This window comes from Pseudopodoces humilis, chromosome 7, assembly GCF_049639895.1.
Source record: "Pseudopodoces humilis isolate 2021_Gansu_Grassland_sample_001 chromosome 7, ASM4963989v1, whole genome shotgun sequence".
In the NCBI taxonomy this organism is placed as follows: Eukaryota; Metazoa; Chordata; class Aves; order Passeriformes; family Paridae; genus Pseudopodoces; species Pseudopodoces humilis.
In genome coordinates this window covers 42,998,502-43,026,177 of record NC_142206.1, presented here as the reverse complement: position 1 = coordinate 43,026,177, position 27,676 = coordinate 42,998,502, and the positions used below count along the sequence as shown (strand labels likewise).

Sequence of the window (27,676 nt, the reverse complement as noted above, 5' to 3'; positions counted from 1 at the left end):
TTCAATTGCCTTAGAGCAACCTCCCAGGGACTGAGGTGAAGCGTGTTGATTTCTGCAGAGCCTGGGTACCAGTTGTGACCAGCAGCATGGACAGCAGGGCCTGAGCCACCTCTTCTGTGAGGGCTGCCAGCCCTTCTCCCAGGGCTCTGCCCTGGCGTGGCCACCACAGCCAGCCCTGGTCAACAGCAGCTGACCATGAGTCAGTGTGTGCCCAGGTGGCCAAGAAGGCTGATGGCATCTTGGGTTTTATCAGCAATAGCGTGGCCAGTAGGGCCAGAGCATTGATTTTCTCCCTCTACTTGACATTGGATCCTGTGTTCAGTCCTAGGCCTCTCAGTTCAGGGATGCCATTGAGGTGCTGGAGCATGTCGAGAAGGGCGATGAAGCTGGTGAAGGGTCTGGAGCACAAGTCTGATGAGGAGCAGCTGAGGGTGAAAAAAACCTGAGCTCAGGTTTTTGCTCTCTACGACGACCTCAAAGAAGGCTGTAGCCAGGTGGTGATTGGCCTCTCGTGCCAGGTAACCAGTGACAGGACAGGAGGACAGGAGAGGTTGAGGTTGCCCATCAGGGTGAATTTCTTCAAATAAAATGTGATTAGACACTGGAATGGGCTGCCCAGAGAGGTGATGGAGTCAACATCCGTGGAGATGGTTAAGGAAAAACTGGCCGTGACACTTAGTGCCGTGGCCTAGCAGACACGGGGATGTTCGGTCATTGGCACGACTGCATGGCGTCACAGGGCCTTTCCAAATTAAACGATTCCCTTTTCCCGTCCCGCGCGCGACAACGGAACACCCGGCCACCGCCTGCCGCGCGCGCCTCGTGACGTCACAGCCCGTGCGGGGATGGCTCTCCGGAGAGCGGCGGAGACACTTCCGCCTCGATAGGGCCCGGCCGCGCAGCCACTTCCGCCTCGATAGATGTCATGGCGGCGAGGGCGGGGCGCCCCACGTGACGCCTCGGGCCCGGCGCGGTCTCGCGGCAGCTCTCGCGGTACCTCGCTTCCCCCCGCCCGCGTCCCCCGCTCGCCGGCCGCTCGCGCAGCGCTCGACTCGCGCTATATAAAGGGGCGAGGCGGCAGCGCGGCGGCTGCAGCCCCGGGGCCGCGAGCGAGCCCGGCACAGGCCGCGGGGCCGCCCGTGAGCCGGGGCGGAACGCGCGGGCGCTGGGGGGACGCAGCCGGGCAGGTTTATTGTTTTAGGGGCGACTCCCCCCCCCGCGGTTGGGGGCGTCCCGGGGGGCTCGGGACATGGCGAGCTCGACTAACACAAACCCCGTGGTAAGGACCGGGTCGGGGGGCGAGGGGGGCCCCGGGGGCAGCGTGGGCGGAGGTGGCCGGCGGGCCCCGCACTCCCTTCCCTCCCGCCGCCCGCCTCGGGCGGTCCCGGCCCCCCGGCGGGCAGGGGCGGCGGGGGGCGGGGGGCAGCCTCGCCCCCGCGGCGGCAGCCAACTTGTGGCGCCCGGCGGCGGGGAGAGAGAGGCGACGGGAGCGGAGCGGTGGGGGCGCGGGGCGGCGGCCCGGGGGCGGCCCCGCGGGGAGGCCGGGGGTCCGGCGGGGAAGGGAAGGAAGGGCCGTCGGGCGGGGGGCGCCGCCGCCGCCGGCGGGAGGCGCCCGGGGAAGGGGCGAGAGCTGGAGGAGCGCGGGCGCTAACGCCCGCCCCGAGACCAGGGGTAGGAGCGCCCGAGCCAGGTTTCGGTTTTGCGGTGTCGGGGAAGCCCGCCCGGGCTCCGCTGGAGCCATTTTATGTTGCTTTGTAAGAAGGAGACGATGGTTGAAAAGCACTTCTCCCAGTCCGGCAGGATCGGCTAAGCCGAGCGAAAGCCCTCAACTCTGGCGAGCGAGGCAGTATTTATTTTAAAAAGAGAGAATGAAAAGAAAAAAAAAAAAAAGAAAAAAACCCCAACCTCTCCCCCGTTCCCTTCTCGTGCTTTCTGCACCTTGGCGGGTGGCTCGCTGCTGCACTTGTACTCACAGAGGTTTGCAACAAGCAGTCACACAGACCTGCGCTGCCACCGAGCCCCCCCGGCCGCCGCTCCGCTCCCCGGCGCGCCCCCGGCCGCGACCCCCGCCCCGAAGCGCTGGAGGAGACAAACCCGGCGTCCCGGCGGCGGGCTCGGCCCCCTTGTTTGTGGCTCTCAGATCCATCATGGCTTCCCCCTGCCTTTCTGCCTCCCTGCTCCTTGTGTTCCTCCTCCCTGTGGCTGCCCTGTTTATATAGCGCTATTGCCGCTCTCTAATATAGACTCTGCTAGGATGGGAAGGTGCTTTCCAGCCCCACGTCACCGCCTCTCCATTTAAACACCACATCAGCCTTTAAATAGGGAGCGAGCTGCGGAGCGCGGGCTGGGAGGTGCATGCGTCCGCGGCGGAGGCTGGGAGACGGGCGGCTTGTCCCTCGGATCCAACCGGCCTTGCCCACCGCTTTCTCTTCCCTCCGCGCCGCCCGGCCCCGTCGCCACCGGACTGTGGAGCGCCGGTGCTTTGCGGGGGCGAGGGTGTCTCCTAGCCCATGTAAATGGGCTTTCCTTTGCTTCTACGCATTGCACAAAGACAGTTTTCATCTCCTCCTGCATTTGACTCTGTTTTACCTTTTCCTTCCTTTTTTTTTTTTTTAATTTTTTTTTTAAATTTATTTTGCTTGTTTGGTTTTGGGTTTTGCTGTGAGGTTTTTTTGTTTGTTTAGGGTTTGAGTTTTTTTTGTCCTTGGCGTACAGCTCGCACACGTTCTTGTACTCTCGTAAAGTCTTAAAAGTAGCTTTTCTGTTACGTGTGTAAAGGAGTGTTTAAACGGTTCTTACCCAGTGTATCAAGGAGAGTTGTGGTATTTATTTTATGGCACTTTGCCAAGGTCTGACTACAGCTGTGTCCCCGAAAGCGAAGTTAATATTCAAGTTTTGTACATGGGTCATGGGCTGCAGATGCTGCTCAATGATTTATGTGTCTTTCTGGTGCCTAAAGTGTACAAATATTTTATTGCAGTCCAGGCAGAGCAGTGGTTTTGGAATTTTCACTACTTAGTCTCATTACAGTATTTGGTATACGACAAAATATACAAAAGAAAATGCAAAGCATGTTAGTTTTGTTTTTTTAATCTGAAACGTTACAGACCTGCTTGTGAATTAAGTTTTTGTAATTGCAAGGAAACATCTTTGATTTGATATTTTGTCAGCTTTTGTATCAGGAAATTTTAGGAAAGTAGTCTGCTGTTACACAGAGGGCAGTTGCTCAGCAGGATGCATATTGACTGTGTGTAATTTGAATCTTCGTTGTCTTTCTGTTTATAAACTTAGTGATCTGTGTTTTTATTGTAAGAAAGGGTTTTATTTCTGTATAGTAAATTACAGGTTTTGCTTCTCTTTCTTTACCAGGGTAGTACTGAATAGGAAAAAATACGTACATTGAATATCTGGAGGACTTGTAAATATTTTTGACTCAACAATTTACTAAGACTTGGTTTCTTTCACTGTATTTCTGTCCTGGAAGTTCTTTTGAATGGTGTTTGGAATAGTAAAAGCCAAGCTTAAAATGAGCCTGCTTCTGATAGGTATGCTTTAGGTTAATTTTTAATTAAGTAGTAAAATTACAATTTTGTCAAATTGGGTCTCATTCGGTTGCAAGAAATACATTGCTTACCCAAGGATTGCCAAAGATGAGTAGGAAGGAACATTTTGAAATGCTGCAACCACGTGACTTGAGGAAGTTGGACTTGGAGCCTAGTGTGTCAGTGGCATCATGTCAGCATCTGATCAAATCTGAATTGCTAGAAATCTGTTCTCTGTAATAAAGGACAAATATTAGATGTTAACAGTTATACATAGTATAAGATTTTACAGGTGGTAAAGGTAATTTATTTGTACAAGTCCACAACATTATAAAACTCAGAATGCTTTCAATGTACATTACGTATGTTACTTTTTTTTATGCACATCTAAATGTAATTGTGACTAGAAGTAGTTACCTTTACAGTGTGCTCTGCTGGCTGCATTTGACTGGCTTACAGTGGTAACTGCACGGCTGGGAGAAGGATTAGCAGAGTTTCAGGGAGAGCTGCAGAAGCAACTAGGAACAAACTGTTGTCAGATGTACAAAGCATGCTGTGGTCTGTCTCTCCGTAATATGTTGGTTATTGGAAACCCAAACTGCTGAAATCCCAAGTGTTGTGATAATAATTACAGAGAATTGCAGTTTTTATACCCTTGAAGTAAAAGGAATGTAGGAAGTGTAAGCCCCCAAAGGCATGTGGCAGTTCTTAAAATAGCTTGCTGGTTGCTCCTGGATATGGAGTGTGTGTGTAGCAGTGTCACCATACTCAAGAGTTTTCTTTTCAAGATGCACAGAGAAAGTAAAATATAATCATTCCCTTATGTTCCTGGAGGGGGAAATAGTAGATTCCAAATCTCTTCTATGTGTTTGTGGTTGTATCTAATAAATCAGGAATTTTAATTGTTGTCTTTAATCTGTAGTAAGTGCTTGGAATAGTGTTTATTGAAGAGTGATTTGAGTATTTTGCTCTTAAAAGAGCTTGACATTTACAGCAATGTACTCTTTATGAGGGAGACACTTTAATATAAACCAGATGAAAGCACAATTATTTTAATAGCAATCTTTAAAGTTTCCATTTGTTCTCATTGCTTTCTCGGACTGAATGCAGAACCTTACTGGAAAGCACACCTACTATCCCATCTTTAGACTTACTCAGTAATTGTATTACCTTGTTTATTTTCTGAGTAAGCGGTGGATGCAAATAGTTTTGTCATTTGACTCCAGAGTCTTAGATGGCTTATATAAACAGCTTCAGCATCATATAAATAATGCTTAAAGCTAACACTTAGTGTATGCTGAAAACGGTACAGTGTGCATTCTTTTAAAGTCTGGAAATTCCAAAGATTGTTTTGTAATTTTACTGGATATGCCTGTTTTGAGGTAGGAAATGAGCACTTTGTGATACTCTTCAGAATTCCACTGTGAATGTCTCTTGAAGGCATTGCTGTCACTAGTGTGGCAGATGTTCCACCTGGGCTGGATGTTCAGTAGGAGTATACAAAAGAGAATTTGAACTGGAATAGGGTATTTCTGAGTATTATGTAAATATGTATAGGTGAAAATCAGACAGACACTGTTTAATTATAAACATGCAAATGTTTTATTCTCTTTTCTTCCTCCTAATCACAGAGCCATGAGTGTATCATGTATATTATTGTGTGATTGGAACAGTGTCCAAAAATTCTGACCCATTTTGAGACTTAAGTGTGCAGTGAGCTCATGCAGAGGAATTCATGTATGTACAGACTGCTGGTGGGCTGGTTAACCAACACGGCACTTGGCTTACTCCAACCCTGCAGGACTGTCCTGTTTTGGGGGACTTATCTGCTTGCTTGGACTGTTGGAAGTAATGCAGAAGGATCCCGTGTCAGCAGTGGCACAGTGCACATCTGTGCTCTTAACCTGCCTTTCTGAGGTCTTGCTAAGCTAATGCTGGACACTAGAAACCAGTATCTGCTTGAATTTGTTTTTTCTCTTACCTACCAAGGGAAAAAAGGAAATTCCCAAGCAGACTCTAGGGCTGTGGAGTCACTTTGCTGAATGTTGGTATCTTTCTTATAGGTCTTTATAGACTCAGAAGGCTTTGTGAATAAACCTTACAAAAATACCTGACTGTGGAGGTAGGAGGAAGTAGCTACTGGTGGAAATTATTAGGGCCTGTTTGTGTAAAATCTGTTTTATTAGAAAAGTAGACTTAATAGGTAATTTAGGGAGAGGAGGATTAAAGGAGAAAATGCACCATCCATCCTGCAGGAATTTTGATTGTAATTTGAGGCATACAGGTAGTTCTCTTGACTTAAATAAAGTAACTTACATGCTTGAGGTTAAGCATGTGGTTTTGGCATTAAGGAACAGATGCTTTTAATGTAATAAAGAACAATATATGGAATAGGTTAAGTAGTATTTCCGTGTTAGTTGAATTGTATAAGCTTCATGCAATTTGTTTAATTATAGAAATAATAGGGCTTAATGTTATTAAATAGAATGTCTTTTTGCATCTGTTATGAATTAAGTGGAAAAATAATCTTGTTAATGGTGCTTGGTATTTATGAGTTGTTACACAGATTTAAAATACTAGCACTCAAGAGATCTGGCTTTGAATGTGTGTTTCAATGTTTATAGCCTCAGTTAATGTAGTATTTCAAACCTGGATAAGAGAGAATGCACAATGGTATGTCTTATTTCTTTTGGAGAAGTTAAGTTGTGGACATAGGTTCTGAGTAAATGTAGTTGTCAAGGATGGCAAACAGTCTGTTACTGAAGCCAGAAATTTTTAGTTGTTGTTGTTTTTTTTTTTTTTTTAATTACTGTTTTGGGGGGTTTTGGGGGCTTTTTTTGTTTGTTTTTATTTTGTTGGGTTTTTTTGTTTGTTTTTTGTTTGGTTCTTTTTATTGAAGACCAGTAACAAAAGAATGAATGATAACATTTCAGCTACTTGACTTGCAGTAATATTAAGCATGTGCAGCATGTTTTAAAGCTAAAATGTGATCAGTAACGTAGAGTGGTATGTTGGGTTTTGTTGGGGTTTTTTGGTTTATTTTTGCACTTCTTTTTCTTTTTGCGGAGGAGGGGCTGGGGCAGGAGTTGTAAAAAAAACAACTTGAGCATGCTCTGGTGCAGAGCTTTTTTTAAACAGTAAGGACATAATGCACTAAGCAGCCATCAGATTACTTATTTCCAGGTTCCAAATGTTTTGTAATCTTTATGCATTTTCTTAAGTTTTATTTTCCTTTTTTCTCCCCCAACTTCTAAAAGTAAAAATATTCAGCTTCTTTTTTGTGCTTATTGACCACTCAGATTTTCCCTGGATTAGTAAACCACGGGTTACTAGTCTCCCTAAATTATTCCATAATTTAGGCATAACAGTTCCATAACTTGTGAAATTTTTAGCAAGTCTGCAACAAATTCAGCACTTCTGGAATGCATTAAGAGAATGTTTGGACATAAAATAGATCCTTCAATACATTAAGTAAATTTGTGTAGTTCTCGCACCTCCGGATTACCTGCTTGTGTTTGGTGCAGATTTCCTGTGTGTGCATTGGAGGCACAGCCTTCTTGGAGTGCCAAACCCACTGCACCAGTACAGGATGATTCTTTTGCATATATACAACATATCAGATGTGTGTGGCATCATTCAGGATGCATTGCTTAAGGGAGTTAGGCAGTGGGGCTAACTGGGAGGAGAATGACAGTTTAGAGAAACTTGTGGCTAGTTGCTGGTAGTTTAAAATTGGTGTACTTGCATTCCCAAGGAGCAGCCTTGGGCAGTGAAGTATATGTGGTTTGCAGGCTGCAAGATAGATCAACAATAATACAGCTTATAGTGCTACTTTGCAATTAGATAGCACATATATTTAAGCCTAGCCAAAAGCTCATTGAGGTATATACAAAGAGAGGTCCAAGCCCTACTATTTAAAAGGCACAGCATGTGCATAATACAGTTCTCATGTAGTTCTATGAATTAAACTTTGTTCTTTAATTGATAATGTTAAGTGTTTACATTCTCTATTTTAAATTGTACCTTCGTTTTAAAATTCACAAAATGGTTGACGTTGGAAGGGGCCTCTAGAAGTCTTGTAAGCTCCTTGCACAAGCAGGGCCAACTAGAGCCCAGGATGATGTCCAGATGGCTTTTGAGTGTCTGCAGGAATGGAGGCTCCAGAACCTCTTGGCAATCTAGTGAACTGACAATTCGCTTTCTTTGATAGTTTAGGTGTGAAAGCAGTGTAATAATAACATATTTTAAGTATTTCCCTGTGAAGAATTTGAAATGTAGAAGCATAAGTGGTGATTGAAAACAGAAATCTATCTAGCCTAATATCCTGTCTTAAGGAGTTCCTGAAACAAATACGTAAGGAAGAATAGAACATTTACATGAATCCTTCCAGTTTTTTGATCCTTCAATATTTTTCAGCTCATTCTGAGCCATACTTGGTGCCTGTGGGACTAGTAAGCACTAGGAAGTTTCTTTTCCTGTCTTTATTACACTTCAGAATTTGTACGGTCTTTAATGCATTTTGCACACATCCAAGCATTTTTGCATGTTTAGGATATACATTTGCAAGCAGAAAACAAATTGACTGAATGGAAAACAATCTCCTTTTCTCTGCTTTAAGTTACATTCTTCATGGCTTGATAACTCTAGTGCTGTAGTAACGTCAGAGAATATTGTGAGCAGTCCCTTCCCTTTTCCCCTTGTTTGAGCTGTTCTTCCTGATTTATACCTTCCTGGATATTTCAGTCACTCGGAAACATGTGGTATATTCTGAAATTCAGGTTTGTTTTGTGGGGGGAAATCTTATTTTGGTGTTAAAGTGGCAGATTTTTTTGAAAACAGTGCTGACTAGTTACTGTTTTTTTTTTAAAGCCTAAATTGTACAGGTCTGTAATTGAAGATGTCATTAATGATGTCAGAGAAGTTTTTCTGGATGAAGGAGTGGATGAACAAGTTCTCATGGAACTCAAAACAGTAAGTCGAACTTAAAAGCTCTTTTTAATACACCAATATAGCAGTTAGTTTCCAAATCTGGCTACTGTTGTTCACAGCAGAAATACTAATTTTTAGTTAATTAAGCACTGTAATCTATAACCCCATATCATTTGAATTGTACTGTTGTGTAGATAGATCTGCTCACCCTGTTATTTTCCCTAATCTGATACCAGTCATCTGAATGCAGTGTTACTTTGATCCCCAAAACACTGCATCTTTAAAAAAGGGAAAAATACATTTATTTTAGAGACAGACAGTTCTTAGTGTTTCTTTGCAGGAAAAATAAAATGCCTGCACTGCTTGATGTTACTGTCTTTCTAAAGAGAAGTTAATTGTTGGATACACTTTCAGATTTTTGCACGTATGGTTTGTTGTTTGCAAAAGTATTTTCATTTGGGGGGTTGGTATGTAATAAATCACACTTGTATGCATCACACTTGCCTGAAGCTCTGATTCAGAATTGTTTTACATGTGGTGTGTTTGAATCAAAGACCTAAAATAAAGGCAGGATGTTAACATGAGCTCTAGTGGGCCTCCTATGGCTTTCTTCAAATTCTTCAGGAGTTAAAAAAACCCTTCAAAGGCGAAGGAAAAAAGCAGGGGGAAAAAAGGGGAAAACAAAACAGCAAAAAAAAAGGAAACTGGAAAGGTAGGTGAGTTTTTGTCTTCTTCAGTGAGCATGGTGTCCCACATTCACAATATTTTTGAAATATTAAAAAGTGGATGGAGTGGGAAACAAAATTTGAATTTGACTAGACAGAAGCAGATGAAGACTTTTCCCATGAGACCATGACCTGTCTTGGTAAAAACACAGTGAACACTATAAAAGAAGTGCTTTGGTATTTGTGTTACAGATGTGTTCTGCAAATGATGTCAGAAAAAAATTAATGAGGAAAGAGACAAAAAGGAAAATTAAGAGGCAGGGAGCCCTAAGCAGATTTTGAAACCATGACTCCTGGGTGCCTGGAGTCTTTTAGACTCTGATGTATTAGAGAATACTCGTGCTGCTCTTTTTACAAGAGCTGCTTTTTTGCATCTGTGTCTGTCCTTTGGAGACATGTCAGCTGATATAAAGAACTGTGGGGCTGTAGAAACTGAATTTGGTACTGTGGTAAAAATTGGATAAATGATCCAGTTGTATCTTTTAAAAAGAGGCATTATCTTAGGTATACCAGTAGCTTCTGTTGTAGGAGGCAGTAGTCTTTAAGGAACTTTTATTGACAAGTTCCAAGAAGAAATGGCTTGAGGAAAGCTGAAATAAAGAATTATTTTTGTGATTAAAGAGGTAAGAAAGAAAGAATATCAGAAATGGAAAACTTGAAGTCTTATTTAAAGTTACCAGTTTATCTCAATTCATGCTTCTATCAGGGTTGTTGTGAATCTTCCACACTTGGAAGAAAGAATGTTAAAGTTTCTGCTTGGATTGACAAGGGCTATTTAATTCCTTTTCTTAACTCTGTGGAGTTATCTTTTGTCTATATCCACCTGAAGGCTTTTTGGGCTTTTTGCAGAAAATAAACAGTAAAACTCGTTTTTGGACTACTGTCATTATATTGTTACAAGTCCTGTAGAGTAAAAGTTACACACAGATATTTTTCTTTCCTTTTCCAAACTAGCTGTGGGAGAACAAGCTGATGCAGTCTAAGGCTGTAGATGGCTTCCATTCAGAAGAGCAGCAGCTTTTATTGCAGGTGCAACAACAGCAACAGCAGCAGCAGCAACAGCAGCATCATCACCACCACCATCACACACCTCAGCCACAGCAGACTGTGCAGCAGCAGTCTCAGCCACAACAGGTCCTTATTCCAGCATCTCAGCAAGGTCAGACTTAATTTCTGAACACTCTGGCAAAACTCTCTGAAGTTAGTCCAGCTCCTTAGCGTATTCTAAATGTAGGGCAGGATGCTTGTTTGATGGTTAACTTTGTCTTCCTACTTGGCCTCTATTGAACGGATCAAGAAAGCTGTCTTGGTGGAAAGTGTTTTGGTATTTAAGTCATGTTCTTCAGAAGATTTTGAAAAGGCTGAATTCTTATCTTGGTCTCCTATAGCATAATATGCTTTCAGAATGCACAACTTTAAAAATTCCATTAGCAGCTCTTAAGTTCAAGCCAATAAACAGTTGACAGTTTAGTCATGAGGTGGTAATGTCATTAGGAGCAAATTATTTCAAAAAAACATTATTGGTTAGCATAACTCAAATGTTAAAACATGAGAAATACTTGTATAATAGTCTGAGTAGGTATTTTTTGGTCTTAAGATTGCATACTATATAGATGAGTAAATTATATTTTAGCTAGACATAGCAGTAGTGTTTCTTGTAATAACTGTCTTGCGTATTCATTAAGAGTTTAATGAAAAAAAATTTTCAGCAGTTATAATTTCTTTTTCAAACTGAGATAAATACTACTGAATTTTACTGCATATATGCTCAGTAAACATATCTGCCACCCATGAAAGGCTTGACTGAGTTTTCAGTTTATTAAATTTGTGACATAAAATATTTACCTGTGATAGTCTCAGACTTCAGTGTTTTTGTCAGATTTAATGAATCAGAAAACATAAGTTGTCATAGGCACGAAAGATAGATATGGGTTGCTATCCCTCGCTGTCTCCTCCCCAAGCCAGCCAAAACCCAACCACCATATTTTCAGCAGAGTATAGAACTAATGTGACTAGTTTTTCCTTGGTGTCTTTTTGGTTGTTTTTGTTTTGTGGTTGATTTGGGGCACATTTTGACAGGGAGGGAAAGATGGGTGTTGGCTGCTTGTTTTCTTCTTATAGTATGCTTTATTTTGGCTAGACATGAATGAGTTTAGTGTGTTGGTACAAAATTAATTTTGGGACGATGGTGTCTCAATAAGCACGGCGGCTGCAAGGGCTCGGGGCCTCGGCGGGAGCGGCCGCTCCCCGCGCCCTCTGGCGGTCCCTTGGCGGGGCGGCCGCCGCTCCGCTCGCCCGCCTTCCCGGCGCTGCAACATGGAGGTGTTTGTTCCCTGTGCTCCCGGATGGTAGCACACTACAGCTGACTTAGTGGTGCACAGTGTTGTGGCTTACGACTAAATGACAGCACGGATACTAAATGAAATTAGGATATCAAAGCACTTCTGTCACAGAGATACAGTTTTATGAATTACTTGACCTCCCCTGTTCTATGGTGGAGATGGTATACTAGTTCCTCATGTGACCTGGTGCAGTCCCGGGGAGGGAGCAGGATGATCGACGTGGTGATTCCTGCTGTCCTTTCTGTGCTCCTGGCACAGATTCACGAGATTTTCTTAATCTTTTGCCCTCCTTCATTTCCGTTAAAGTTGGAGATGCCCTCAGATCTGTGTACAGGTTGTGAGGCTACCTACCCCAGAATCTTTTCCAGAAACTCTTATTCCTAATATTCTTAAGTGTTTGTTTAAAGGATTGGATGGAGAATAGTTTGTCAGTGATCAATTACTTCAAATTGCTCTGTCACTGTCAAGTTTACTGTCACTGGTAATAGCAGTGGCAACCTGCTTGTTCCGTGGACTTGAACGTATGCACTTCCACGTGATCAACAGGTTGTTGGCATAGTTTAGCTACCTCTTTCCTTTAGCACACCAAAACTGCTTTGTTGTATGGGAGAGGTGGTTTGTCACTTTTCATCTGCTTCTGCAGCATTAGAAAGACAGTGAAGACCATGAGCTTAAAGCTATGCTGACTGCATAGCTCGGGCTAACCGTAGCATCCTGTTACTCTTCATCTTGGAATAATCCTTGCTTAAGTCTTTTTTAAGAGTTAACTGTTTTTGTTTGTGAAGAACTCTGATATTCGGCATCATAAATTTTATCAACATCTCACTAATACCTTTAATTTCAGAAATACATTTCAATCTTGCTTTATGTAGATTAAGAATAGCTAACTGAAGTCCTTGAAATAAGACCTGTAAAGGCAAAGTAGTCATATCACCCCTCAGAGCTGCTGTTGAATATTGTCTTGAGAGTAAAACTTATTAAGACTGGAGACCGTGTAGTATTTGTTTTTTGTGATGAAGCTCAGCTGACATTTGTGTAATACTCTTTCTAAGTTGATCTGGCTTGGATGTTAATTAGTAGATTGTGCATTTTTTGTTAAATGATGTGTTTTTTTTGTTGTTTCTAGCACCTCAGCAGCAGGTTATTGTGCCAGATTCTAAGCTGATACCACATATGAATGCATCAGGCATGGTAAGAAAAGCTTATACAGGCTTAGACTGTCATTATGGAAACTGTTTTGATTAAATAGTAAATACAAACTTCTATTAGTCATCAGATACTTAAAAGTAATTTAGGACACACTGCTAAATCTATCTGCCACCTTTCTGAGTTTTGCTGCTGCACTTACAGTCTAGGAACAGTGATCTGTAACTTCAGTTCTGCTAACAAATGTAGGACTTATTTAAGCAGAGGATCAAAGTATGTTTAACCAAAATTTTTTTCAAATCAGAAATTGGAATACTGCTGGTATGGATCTCCTTGATGATATGCTTATATACCAGTACACCACCATCAACTGATATAAGCATAATGTATTTGCTAGATATAGGAAAAAGCATTAAATATGCTGAAAATTAAATTTATGTTGAATGAAAGATGATTTAGCATTTCACATAGATCTTGGCTGGTCACATTAATTTGATTCACTAATTATGTAACAACGTATAAAGCTGAGTCTGGTAATTTACAGTTTTCTTGCACTCTCCATCTCTAAAGGTTAATATTCCTTATCTTACCTTGCTTTAAAGGCCCTGGTTTAATTTAAAGAAAAGTAAGTTGTTTGCAAAGCCTTGAAGACAACCTCTGTTAAAAGTTTAATATGTGTATTATGACCAAAATTCTTTACATTCTTACCACTTCTATGGTAAAAGCCCAGGAAGCAAAATTTCATGCTGCAACAAGTTTTGAAGCTGGAGCAGCCTTCTCTTAGCTTTTACTTTTCCATTAGCTCCTGATCTTGCTACAGAAAAGAGCCTGAGCTTTGTTACTTGAATAGCATGATTTACGCACAAAGAGCACATAAGTTTTCACCTTTTTCTTACATTTGACAGCCATTTCAGTGGGATTTGTAACTTCACAAGTCCAACAGTTAAATGTGTTTTTGTCCTGTCTCAGTTATCTCATGGTATAGAAAAAATGAGTATGCCAAACTTTAACTCCACTGCTGTCAAAATATTGATGCTTAGTATACCACAGAAAACTACTGTTCAGCAAAGAGTTACAATCAATTTGGAAATATGGTTTGTGTTTATTAGAAGCATTTAAGTTGATATAAATGAGTGGATCTTACAGACTAAGTATTTTGGAAGACAGAGAGTAATAAGAGTTCATTCATCTCTCTTTGTCTGGGATGTGAGGATGCATACAAGCATGTTTAGTTTTGTGTGGTGATCTCTAATCTTGACAAATACAGCTATTATATTGGCTAGACAATATGGGGAGATCCTGTTTATTCTAAACAGGAAATACGCACTCTACTCAGTAGTGAAGTCTGAGTCCTTTCAGTAACAAAGAATAATCAGCCTTGGTTCCTTTATAGTAGGGGAAGGGAGGCTTTTCTGTAGGCAGCTGAAGTTGGACCCTTGAAATTGAGAGGCCTCTAGAGAAGTCCATCATCTTTTGCAAGTTAAGGACTTAATACAGATTTTTGTGTTTGGAGTTCCCATAATGTGTTGGAATGGAGTTTCCTTGCAGGTTCAAATCATTACTCATTGATAGTTTCACTTTCTCTTTGTGCCAGCTGTCTTGAGAGAAAAAATTGGTCATTCTGTGGTCAGTACACAGTATGTGTAGATTCACTCGAAGGAGCTGTGTGATGTGGGACTTGACATGCAAATCAGTTGCAAAATGAAGGAGAGTGCAAACCTGATTACTGTGCCCTGTGAAAACAAGACAGGCGAACATAATCATTGCTTCAATACCTTATTTCTTCAGACTTGTAGGCCCATAGCCTTAGCTGCTTTGGAAAAGTGTGACTAGAGTTGCCACATGAGTAATGCAGTGCTCTGCTGTATTAGTAGGTCAGCAGAGAAGGCAGAGGTTTATCTGCTGAACTTGCAGATAAACCAAGAAACCACATGGAGTTGTGTTAAGATGTGATATTTAGTGATTTTGCTTTAGTCTTCTTACTATTAAAGAAGGATAACAAAATCATTTTTATATGTAGTATCATGTGCTGTTGAAATGCCTGCATTTCAATAGCTGCAGGAACTTTTGTGCAAACACTGTAAACAGCAGTAAAAGGTTTGTTATGTTCAGGCAGCATGTTGTGAGATGAAACACTGTCAATAGTACCTTTGTGGTTAAGAAAAGTTTTTATTGTATTTCAGAGTGCTGCAGCCACTGCAGCTACATTGGCTCTTCCCGCTGGTGTTACTCCAGTTCAGCAGATACTTACAAATTCAGGTAACTCTTAATATTGAGAACAAACTGCAATTTCAAGGGGGTTTGAGAGGGAAGCATTCTGGGCCTTACTTCTTGTTATTTACTGCTAAAAAGCAGGGTCTGGGAATCCACCCTAACAAGGTAGTGCAGTCTCTGCTTGATTCCTGCACTTTTTGCTCACTGACTTTATGAACCTTGTGGTTGTGCCCTAGCAGTGTGGTAGGTTAGAATCTGTGTAAATTTTACCCACTTAGAGAAGTTCTAGACACACATGCTGTCTTTCCCCTTTGTGTAAATCTGGGCTTTGTGATGCATGATCCAAGCTCAGGTACTGTGCTGGGTATAAAAGTAGGATCACTACTGCTGTGACTTCAGAAGAGTAATGTCCCAAGGTTTTCTTGTACCTGTTACGCTTGCAAAGTGGAATTTCTAACTTTGCTAGCAATGCTAACTTTATTTCATATTTATAGTTTCTAAAAACTGTTATGCCATGCATTTAGAACTTAATTACATATTACTTTGATGAGCAGCACAGCTGATATTTCATGTACTTTCATATTATGTTGATTTTATAAACCTGATTATAGATCTGTACTGCACAGGAAGTAAAGAAGGGCCTGAGAAATTTCATTTTCTAGATCTAGTTGCTGCTTTTGCCAGAGTAGTTCACCTATGCTCAAAATTACCTGGGACTTAACTGTCCTGTTTTAAACACTGTAATACTTAATGATATATAGTTGAAGTAAAATTTAAATGTGCAGCTCTTCTAAAAATCAAAATCTTCCCAGTTTTAAGGAAGAATGTTTATGTTTGTTATGACACAGAATAATCTGCAGCCTACATTTGTTTCTTTTGTAGTAATACTTCAGGTTTGAACATTTATAGTAATTTCTTAGACTAGGGCTAGGGAAATCCCTTCTTTCCTGTGCATTTAACTGTTTCAGTAAGTAGGGCTTTGCATTTTGTTGTGGAGAACAGGAAATCTATCTGAGGGAAATGTATAAAGTTCAGGATTATCTAATTTAATTTCTTCTCTCTTCTTACTTCGCCTCTCTGATAAGAAATGTGAAAAAAACTAATGTTGGAGTGTGTTAGCTCTTTTCAGAATTTCAGGCTATTTCCAAGTGTGTGTTTGTTTCCTGGATGTATTTTGTTAAGTGATGAAGGGTATAAAATGGTAAAGCTAAAGGATAGCAAAAGGAAATCAAGTGCTGAAAGGAAGGGTGGACAATAAGTGTAAGAACTGATTTTTATTTTTTTCCAAAAAATATGTGCAAGTAATACTGTAAAGAAAGTTACGGACTTCTAGGAGTTTCTTGCAATGTACCAATTAAGAAAAAATTCTGAGGAGGGATCATCATTTCACAGGACCCTGGAAATACCATGGTGTTAGCATGGATAGAGTTTTTATATTGTGAATATATCTGTACATTGATTTTGCTTCTTGATAATTTGTCTTTCCAGCTGTAAAATCTGCCTTTTAAAATAGGAGGTATGCTTGTAAGTGGTAGCTATTATTTAAAATACTCTGCTGTGCTAAAGGATTAGTCTGTAAAACTAAATTTATTTTGGATTGCATACCTCATGATCATATTTAGATGGTACACAACCCTATTCTTTGTTTCTGGCACAAGTGCAATTGCATACTGACTTTTCACTGATAAAAGTGAATCATTTTAGTATTTCTCTCTTTTGCCTTTGGTATTTTTCCAGGAAACAAGCTTCTAAATTAAGGTAACTTTAAAAGTGAACTTGTACATTTGATTAATTTGATACTTATTTTACTACAGGCCAGATCCTCCAAGTAGTTAGAACTGCAAATGGAGCTCAGTATATTATTCAACCACAGCAGCCAGTGGTTCTACAGCAGCAGGTTATACCCCAAATGCAGCCTGGTGGAGTACAAGCACCTGTTATTCAGCAGGTAAAGGAAACTTTTTCGAATAGGTACACCTGGAAGAAAAAACCATAATAGTAGTTACTAAAGGGGCTTGCATTTTTGAGAGCAAGTTGAACTAGAACACAAACTCAGAAACAATATAATGATATATATAATAATAAAAAAGAAAGTTGTGTCAAGTGTGGCAGGGGTTTCTTGGTGGGTTTTTTTGTATTTCGTTGTTCCTTTGTTGTTGGTGGTTTTTTTTAATGAACAGTTTTGAAATGTTGTTTTCAATGTCACTTTTATTCTTGCCAGATACTGACTGTCTGCAGTTTAAAATTTCTTTTGTGCATCTCCTGATGAGTTACATTTTCTGCATAATCCTACTCTACATACTTGTAAATTAATTGAAATGACTCTGAGTCACATAACACACAGAACAAAATACCTAAGACTGACAGTCCTTGCTTTATTGTAGTAGGGAGTGCAGTATGTTTTAGAAAAATTGTTGTTCATCTACAAGGTCAGCTGTGTGTCCAGACTGTGTTAGCATTGAATTTAGCAAAGTCATGTTGTCATAGTTTCACCGTTGTACAGTTTAAGCATGACTAACAATTTGTAAAGAGTTTAATTTTTTTATATATTATAAATATTATATATTAATATAATATTATATATATTATTTATATATATAGAAGATTTTCTAAAATAAAATAATATTTTATTTGAATTAAAACATTCCAATGCTGTGTATTCCAGTGCTTTGGAACTCAGATGTGGTGGTATTGCTCATGTTTTAGAATGGATAGACTTTTAAAATTTTTTCTTAAATTTAGCAATGCAAAATGCAGAAAATGAGCAACAAGTAGTGCAAGAAGATATGTGATTAAAATTATGTACCTGATATGGGTGGAATATTTGTAACTCTTCTGTAATTAGTTCAAGTCAGGTTGATATGCTTTAATTGTTTCCTTTGAGTCTGTGATGTGGTAGTCTGTCACGTTAGCAGCCACAGTACTTAAAATGATATTCCATCAGGTTTTGGCTCCTCTCCCTGGAGGGATTTCCCAGCAGACAGGAGTGATTATTCAACCTCAGCAGATCCTGTTTACAGGGAATAAAACTCAAGTTATACCTACAACAGTGGCTGCCCCTGCACCAGCTCAAGCACAGATTCCTGCAGCTGGTCAGCAGCAGCCACAGCAACAACAGGCACAACCACAAGCGCCACTTGTTCTCCAAGTTGATGGAACAGGGGACACATCATCTGAAGAAGAAGATGATGAGGAAGAAGAGTATGATGATGATGAAGAGGAAGAGAAAGAAAAAGATGGGGGTGAAGATGGCCAAGTTGAAGAGGTAAACTTAATGTTATCGCTGTGTTTCAATTTTTTTGTCGGTATTTTAAAGAAAAGTATCCATATCAAATAATACAGTTACTTCAGTAATTTTGGGAATATAACTTTTACCCTTGTACCCAAGATTGTTTATCTCCAGTATTGAAGTTGAGGAAGTGGTGTGTGTTAGCAAAACGATGTGACTGGGGAGGGTGGGGGGACACAGCAAAAATTAGCTGTGACCAACACCATTCAAAACACTTCAATAGGAATATTTTTGATGTTATGGAGAGGTCAGTCATGAAATCATGTAATCTTCATGAGCAAACAGAAGTAGTCAATTCTGCTTGTGACCAAGTGTGTACAAAAGTAGGGTGTTAAGATTGACAAGAAGGAGAACAGTATTTAGTTCAGTGGTGGCACCAACAGATGTGGTCTACCTCTATCTCACTGGCTATTCTGTTGCTTTCCGTTACACAAGAGCAAGCTTGAGAACTCAAATTTGGTTACAAAGCATCTTCTAGAAACACATCTTACCTTGAGTTAATAAAATAAGGAGACAGGAACAGGAGTGAGTTGCATTCTTAATAGTACGTGCTTAATTTAGACTTTGAGTTGGCTTGGTTTTGGACTTCAGCCGGCTGTTCTTACTGAGTTTTGGTGTGTTGCACCAAAAAGCCCCACAAGAATAAGGAATTGTATAAAATGGGTAAGAGGGTGGGGAAATACTACTAAGTTAAAAGTACTTATATACTTAGACAGGAATCTTGGTGCTCCCTAAATATGTCCCTAAAATGCATTTTAAGCTGCCAGATTGCTTCCAAACATCTCTACAGCCTTTCAAATTATTTTTCATTCCATTTAAAATGACAGTATGGACAGCGTTTCAGTCTGTATAACCCATGCAAGATATGCAGGTAAAACTTGTAAATAATCAGATTTTCTGCAATACATTTACAGTGGTGTCTTAACACTTATTTTTCTGCTACAAATTGCAGGTTGGGTTCACATCACTTTCCTATTATGTCATTTAGCATTGATGTCAGTTTGAATATTTTAATAGTTGCCTTATGAAGTATAAGTCATCATTCTTAAATTTTAAATGTTCCTTGACTTTAATGATAGCATTCTGAAGGGAATTTTTTATATGCCAAGATTTCATTATCAACATGTCAGAAATCTTCTATATTTTGCTTCCTTTGCTTCTCAGCAACTACTTTGAGTGGATCACTTCCTTAAAGATTTTGAATTCAGTTAAATATAGCATTACTTTGAATGGAATTAGGACCTCTAGTACACCTCTCACTAGCATCTCCTCCATTTAGCTTATATATTTGGAAGTAAAATTGTTGTCCTGTGCTTATTGGTCGTTATTTTAGCTATTGAAGTGTTTATTATTCACATAAGCGTGTGTATGTTGAGGTTTGTTTTCAGTTTTGGTACATCAAATGTGACTAAGACACAGTGTTTTATTCTTAGCATCACATCACTTCTTATGTGCTCTTAAAAATACAACTCCATGGCTTATTCACATTTGATGTCACCTTTCCATTGCCTAGATGCTTTACAAAAATGAAATCCTGCATACTTTTATATGAATATTTACAGGGAAGGAGAAAGAAGGAGTAGTTGTGGTGACAAAAGGCTGCAGTGCTCAGAATCTGGCCTGGACACTGAAGTTCCAGACTAAAATTCATAAGGTTATCTCCTCAGGATGGAGGGTAGCAAGCATCAGCACTCTGTTGGAAAGCCTAATATTGCCCACCTTAAATGCATTTTGGGTCCTGTAGTTCGTAGACAACACTGTATCCTTATGTTAATAATCAAAGTAACAGCTCTAATCTTGCCAACCTTCATAACTTTTTGCATGTGTTTCTTTCAGGAGCCTCTGAACAGTGAAGATGATGTGAGTGATGAGGAAGGACAAGAACTATTCGATACAGAAAATGTTGTTGTGTGCCAGTATGATAAGGTAAATCTCTACAGGAAACAGTCCAAGAGTTTTACTTCCTCTGTTCTTCCTATCAAATCATAATTTTTTAGTATTTTTGTTACTGTTAAGTACAGGTAGATCTGTACAGACTATAATGTGAATGGAAATGTAAGAATTACTTACTGTTTTTAAAACAGGTTTGTGTACCATGTTTGTGCTAAACATGGAAATGAGTAAAGCTTAAATCAATTTGGCTGCATTTTATTTTTCTTCATAGTGTCTTTCTGTGTCCTTTAATAAAATGGCAGTCTTCTGGGACCAGGAAGGGTGAACTGTTACTAAGTTTATACATTTATTGTGGCTGTAAATGGGAAAAGTAGTCATCAGGATTTAGACTTGGAGAAAACTGTTCCTTGATGACTAAAGTATCTTTTCTGGATGATAGGATAGTTACCAGAGGAGAATGTTCTTTCTGTGCTATGCATTGTGCTGTATGAAATGGCAGTGTGGAATGCTTGTGCTTTTTTTGCTTTAAATTCTGCTGAACTGTCTTGCAAGAATTTAGTCATTACAGGGGATCATGCTTTCCCTGGAATATGCAGGGATTCATCTGTGCTGGAATCTTTTAAATGTATCTAGACAATATCAGAACCTTTCGGCTGAGGTAGTACACAGATTATTTGATGTGGATTTTTTTCTTTCCCTCTACTCAATTAATTGGGCTACAATGAATATGGAACCTTTTTAAAGCAGAAAAAAGAAAAAAATAAAAAAATAAGCTTGTTGAATAAAAGCTCCTACGTTGCAAAGGATGGCTGTGTTACCGAGTCTTCAGTTATGCCCAGACTTTGCTTAGACTTTGCATCAGATTCAGCACAGAATGTAAGACCTACATCCCAGCCATCTGTCTTCCCCTAGACTAATCCAAAACTGTTTTGAGACAATTAGTAAGGAATAGTGAGGGACCTCAGAACAGCAGTCGGAAAAGCTTATTGGGAGCTGCTGAAGCTGAGAACAGGAGCTACTCTGTAATCCTCACCCCCTTCAAAGTTAGGAGTGGGAACTTGGTGGGGAACAGTGTCTATTGTTAATTTCCAGTGCCACATACTCTGGAAGGACTTCATCCCTTTTCAAGAAATCATTATTTGCCTCTAAAATATATTTTGCTCCTGCCCAGTGTCCTGCATCAACCAGTGGTGGGTTGGAACTTCTGGAACTATGAGACAAGAACAGACAGGCAGCAATGCTCATGTAGAGCTTTTTACCGTCCTTCTGTGAACTGTCTCTTGAGGAGGAGAAAGTGCCTTCTTCTCAAATGGCCAGCAGAGGATTTTTTTCCTCTACTTGTTAGAAATCAATTCAATTTGATTATTCTTGAATCCTTGAAAACTTTGCCATATGACCAGAAGTTTTGTAAATACACTGTGTGATGTGTGAAGAATCACCTCATTTTTAAACCCATTAGTTTCATATGATACTTCCTAAAGAGTCTCTAAAGAGTCTTTTCTTTTTTGCTTTCTTGGTGCTGTTTATGATATTGCAGACCATCATAACCCTTCTCAGTCATATCTTTGAAATCAGAGCTGCACTTTCTTTTTGTACAGCTGTTTAGACATTTGGTTGTTCTTACTTTAAATCTCCAGATCTGTTTTTCTGTATCTTACTTGTAAGGGTAGATAAGGTTTAGGGAGGAACAGAGGTAACACTTCAATTTATTTGCCAGTCGAGCAATATTCTGCAATAGTTTGTGCATGCTTTTGACCCCACTGATCACAGAGCTGTTACTCTCATGGGAAAGTCTTAGAACGTTGGAATCTCATTCCTGACTTGTACTTATTAGTTCAGACCCACCACTTTTATTGTCCATGTAAACTGAAATTGATTTTTTTCCCCATTGTTACTATCTTTGTATGCCTTGAATGCCACCATTGTTTTCTTAAACAATGAGTTAGGGCAGTAACATCGTTCTGCAGCTTTTCAGTAACTGGCTTTTTTATATCATCAGTACATTTTGTCATTTTCCAGATCCTTAGTGAGCTCTTAAACTGTGTAGAATCCAAACAGCACAAATCTTCACTGGAACAAACTCATTTTGCTGTAAAAAAACTCTGTTCCTACCTGTGTTTTCTCATCTTTATTCAGTTATTCACCTGAGGACCTTCCTTCTAAGCTCATGGCAGCTCAGATGTTTCTGATGAGGGATTTTTGTGGAATGTCATGCAGTAGGGCAAGTAGTATATATAAACCAGACCTTTTCTTGTTCATTCACTTGCTGACTGACTTTTGCCACTGACTCCTTTTTTCAGCTTAAAGTGAGAACAGATCAAGCAGTGCTGTATGTGATTAGTAGAGTGATATGGTCATAGCTGTTGTGGTGCTTTGTTACTGTTTCTACAGCACTAATGGTAAATGGTGAGACTTCCTATGCTTGAAAAAAATTGAAAAATTGCAGCAGGGTTTCCTGTTTTTATGATTTATGTAAAATTTTAACATTTTCTAGACTACCTTTGGTCTGCAATTACATCTTTGTTCCACCTGCAGAAGTTCATGATAAACTTTCCTTTTGGGACAGCATTTCAGCTTTCCTGAAAAGTCTTTTCTTTCTTTGAGTATCTGATCATCTGGTGATGTTTTGCTCTTTCAGATGCAGTTTTTGATAGATTGCAAGTATTTGTCTGCTCTGTGCTTACAGTATGTGGTGGTGGTAGTGGTGGGGTTGTTGGTTTGTTGGTTTTTGGTTTTTTTTTTAAATTTTTCCGAAGTCTATTCCTCCACCTTTAGACTGAATTTTGTTCAATTTTTTTTTTAGTTTTAAATTAAACATATAGGCTGGACATCAGGAAGAATGTCTTCACAGAAAGGGTTGTTAAACATTGGAATGGGTTGCCCAGGGAGATGGTGGAGTCACAGTCCCTGGAGGAGTTTAAGGAAAGACTGGATGTGGCACTCAGTATTTTTAATAATTTAGTAACGAATGTCTAACAGTTACTTTTATTTTTCTTGCCTTTATAATTTGCTTAGACATTATTGCCTGTTTCTGATGCAGAGTAATAGATTAATGTTTTTGCTCTGTTTTTAGATTCACAGAAGTAAAAACAAATGGAAATTTCATCTCAAAGATGGCATCATGAATCTTAATGGAAGAGATTATGTATTTTCCAAAGCCATTGGGGACGCAGAATGGTGAAGTTTTAAAAGACAAAACAAAAGAACTCCCTGTAAAAGGAAAAAAAACACAACAAAAGCAGGAAAGATTGAGACTTGGATGTATACTCCAATCAAAATGTGTATCTGCACATCAGAAATAAACAAAAGTATTGGAACAAAGGTAAAATGTGGCAACAAAGACACTACTTCAGATGAGCAAGCCATGGACTGTAGCAGCTATAGCATTGTCTGGGAGCTGGTTTTGTGTGTTAGGAATACCTTAATTATCAATTCTACATACAGGTACCTACAGCTGGTATTTAGCATGTAAGGCTTTGTCCCCCCCTGCCCTTGATTTAAGATTTTAAAATACTTCTTCCACTGATTGAAGGAACTATTCCCTTTGATAGATCATTAATCTGAAAATGCTTATTGTGTGTACAAATCTTTGCTTTGAACACTTCCTTTTGGTAGTGAGGATGGTCAGAATCTTACTGAAACTGCGTGCAAGCTTTGTACAGAAGGGTATGAATTAAGGTGTTAAATTTTAAATAACTTGTATGAGGAAAATATTTTTAATTCTGATATGCTCATTAATTATTATATCTATTTGTTGTTTTCAATGCAGTTCCCCATAAACAGGTTGTTGTTCCTAGCAGTTACAAAATGGTAAAACAATGATTTATATTTCAAAATTCTTATAATTCTATGTGATAGGTTTATTCTAGGGCTGCATTTTTCAAATTTGAAGCACCTCATCCCCCATAAAAGTCAGATTGCTTAACTTGTTAATTATATTCTTGCTGTTTTCTAGTGGTTCAGCATCACTGAATTGAAACAAATAAGTTTCCCTTGATTTTTTTGAAAAACATTTTTTAAAGGGTTTGGATACCTTTTGAATCCAATATCTAGGCAATGCCATAATAGATGCATTCCTTTACATGCTTACTGTGTATGTAGTCCAGACATCCACAAATAATTCAATAGACCACAAGAATGACTAAATTTTTAATACAGAAAATCACATAAAAATTCTAACATTCTGGCTGCAACTCTTAATCAAGGATCTGCTTTACTAAAAAGTATAGCCAGAAGTTACCTGCAGCAGTTAATCTCTCTAAAGTTTCCAGATGGTGTGGAATTTCATGAAGAGAGCTGCACAGCTTTTGAGAACACAGATTTTGTTAGAGTATCTTTAGGCTGCCTTGGCAACAGCAAATCAAGCAGTCAGATGCACTAAACCTTGTGTAGTCACTTTTTCACTTGCCTTTTTTATTGTTTGTTTGTTTGGGTTTTGTGTTCAATTTGTGAAAAGCAACAAAGTTATTCCCCCCTCCTTCCCTTTCTCACCTCAGAAGCAGAACTTTTCTTCGTGCATAGGGTTATTCTTGCAAACCCTGCTTTTGGAAATGCAGTTACTTTTGAATGAGGAGAGGGAATGGGCATTATACTTCAGAAACTGTTGAGGAAGGAGTGTTCATGTGGCTCACCATTTCAAAAATAATTTTGCATTTTGTTTGGTGCTTGAAAAAATGAGGAAAAAAGGACGCAACAAAGATAATTTTTACTAAATTAGATTAGACCATGAGAAGCAGACATGATTTCTGACTTTTTTTTTTCTTGAGAATGAGACATCTTAATGAACGAGACATTATTTAACAAAGTCACAAGTGTATTTTAGCAATATGTAACAACTGCTTTAATTTTCATTCTCTGATTAATTTGTCTCCAAGTGCATTTGTAGTCTCAATAATATGTAGAAAATTCAAAACAAATTGTAAAGAAGGTTTTATTGCTGTGATTTGTACACCTGTGCTCTCCTTGATAATGACTAAAACTGCCTGTAGGCTATGTCTAGAGCCATATGGTTGTTAGAAAGCCGTCTACATTCATAAGCTTTGTGAAAAGTTAATTCAGGATTCATCTAATTGATTCTTCAGTAATGGAATCATCATTTAGACTGCATTTTTAGCTTGGGGCTTTCAACAAGGTATCTCAAACTGATTGGTGTTTGCTTTCTTCTGAACAATGCAGATATTTTATTTTTTTACCACTGTTGACACTTCTATGTACAACTGCAAGGAAATCCGTAATACCCCAACTGATTCCTTCCCTGACCTTTTCCATGTCTGTTACCAGTAAGTCTTAAGTAGTGGACTTCAGAAAAATTCCCATAACGCTGCACAACCAAACCAAAAAAAAGGAAAAAACATCCCTTTAGCTATAGTATAGATTCCTTTTTATACTACTGGAACCTAGTTTACTTATACAACACTTCGTTTTCATACAACTTAGTGATATTTCTCACCCACATACATATACTAGAAGCTGCATAGCCTCTCTATTTATTTTTAAGGGGTAGCTGAGCTTTAAAGGCAATTAAGCTTAGTCTGTTCTGAAGAATGTTAGAAGCTTTCTGAACTTGCACAGCCTCTTGCAAGCTAATTGTATGGTATGCTTTTCAGATAGGTTTTGTCTTCAAATACAAATATCTGTGAAGTTTTGGGAAAGCCAGTCAAACCATGCACATACCAAACTGTGCTCTTATTGCTACATCAAGTGTTCCTTTTTTAAGTCAAAAAGCATGTTTTAATTTCATTTTATTGTAGCAGCTTGCTGTAAGAATGTAGTTTGCTTAATTTTATTATTATACTTGAATTTTTAATCATGGTTTTAACTATATAACTGAACAGACCATTTCATTAGGTTCAAAAGAAACCATTCCTTTCAGAGGGCAAGGGATTCCCATGTTCATAAGTGATTTTTTTCCCCTCCTTAGAAATAGCGCTCTTTTTTTTCCCAATTTAAATAGTTCAGTATTATGGAAACAATTAATGGTTTCAAGAGGGCTTATGTTAAAATTTGCACAGATAATGGAGCACCTTTTTTATGATGGAAAAAAAATGGGGAAGATAACTTCAGAATTATAACTATGATGGCTGATGGAAGCTTACAGAGCAACTGGGCAAAATTGAGTCTTGTGCCTTTTCAGTTTGCAGAATACCTGTTTTGCCAGTATGACAATGATTCCTGAGAGAGTAAATTTCCTGCAGTGCTTCAATCACAAAAGCAACTTTTTTTTGCTAATTCTGTTAGGTTTTAGTGTGTGCAATCATTTAAAACCATCTAAGTGGAAAATGAAATGTTTTCTTTTAAGGAGATAATAGAGAGTTTAGTCACATAATGAACTTTATTGGACTATTTAAATAAAATATGTTTTTATTCCCCCTCAGTTGCTGATTAGCAACAAGATTTTCTTGAGATTTCATACTCTTTGTTTCCTGCATTGTACTCACAACTTGCATTTAATCATCATTCAGTTTCCTCAACACTATTTAAAGTGACAGTTGTGGTCCGAGTTTATTTCCAGGATTGATATGTGATTCTGAAGCACATTTTCTATAAGAGAGAAAAAAACATGTTGTGTCATGTAACTGATTTTTTTTTTAAATAAATATTTTCTTATCTTTTTGCTGCACAATTAGGAGTGTTAAAGTAAACTTCATTGAGTCTGTGAAAATAATTTCACCTCTTGACAGCTAGCAGTAATTATGTCACCACATAACACTACCAGAGTAAAATTTCTTAATTTCAGTGAAGGAGTTGAGAGACCTTGTTAACTAAAGTTCATAATCTCTTCAGTTCATAAAAGCTCCTCTAAAAACAATAAAGCCCCCATAATTTCCCCCAAAGCAAAAGCTTCCTAATAGAATGCAATAAGATGTCCAGGAAATGGACAGTGGTTTTAGGGCAACGCACACTGGATTGATACTGGGCTGCCTTACACAGCACCGTGAGGTTTACTGTGTGCCATCCCACACCACCCATGCACCCCCATCTGATATTAGAGTTCTTCTCAGACTTTGAGATTAGTGACTATACAAGATGAAGAATCTTGCATATTGTTCTGTATTGGTGTCTGGCATTTAAAGTCTCGTTTTCCCATTGCTGTGATTGGTTGGGAAATGTGTAAAAACCAGTACATTGATTTCCATGTCGTCTACTTTTTTCAGGCAGTTCATGCAGTGTGTTTTTTAATTATTATTTGATGGATTAGATGTTGTGGAACAAAAGGAGCTTTTTGAAACAGGAAAAACGACCTTGGGTTAGCTATATGTACAGTCATCCAATGAGACATGTTCCAGAGTGCATAGGGTACCAATAGATTATGGAGTGGGGGACTATCCTTTTTTGCTGTTCTGAGCTACTATTGTCAACTGCTGTTGTACATATACTGTTATGTGTAAGGGGGTAAATATATTTATTATGTTTGTAAAATTCATTCTGTACAATTGCAGATCAAGGTTGCTCCTCTGTGATATACAGGATATTATGTTTCAAAGGCCATGCTTGGAATACGATTAGAGAACTTAGTATTTTGATGTACTAAGACCTATTTTAAGTTTAATATTTTGCCTTTGCAAAAACTTTAATTAAAGATGTTATTTAAAAATG

The 27,676-nt window shown here is 39.1% G+C and overlaps 1 protein-coding gene across 1 annotated transcript; it reads left to right on the top strand.

Moving 5' to 3' along the window:
- Window positions 1–1,103: 1,103 nt before the first annotated feature.
- Window positions 1,104–27,676, top strand: GTF2A1 (general transcription factor IIA subunit 1). The gene is made up of 9 exons (XM_005520210.3): window positions 1,104–1,279; window positions 8,412–8,513; window positions 10,151–10,355; window positions 12,665–12,729; window positions 14,868–14,943; window positions 16,713–16,846; window positions 17,843–18,163; window positions 20,024–20,113; window positions 23,154–27,676. The coding sequence occupies exons 1-9, from the start codon at window positions 1,250–1,252 to the stop codon at window positions 23,259–23,261; spliced, it is 1,131 nt and encodes a 376-aa protein (XP_005520267.2). The 5' UTR covers window positions 1,104–1,249; the 3' UTR covers window positions 23,262–27,676.

What these genes read in the sequence shown, in the direction of transcription:
- GTF2A1 (XM_005520210.3), top strand. Translation starts at nt 1,250, where the DNA reads ATGGCGAGCTCGACTAACACAAACCCCGTG. An exon ending in TTCTCATGGAACTCAAAACA is followed by an intron (nt 8,514 to 10,150) that starts GTAAGTCGAACT and finishes TTTCCAAACTAG; the next exon opens with CTGTGGGAGAACAAGCTGAT. An exon ending in ATATGAATGCATCAGGCATG is followed by an intron (nt 12,730 to 14,867) that starts GTAAGAAAAGCT and finishes ATTGTATTTCAG; the next exon opens with AGTGCTGCAGCCACTGCAGC.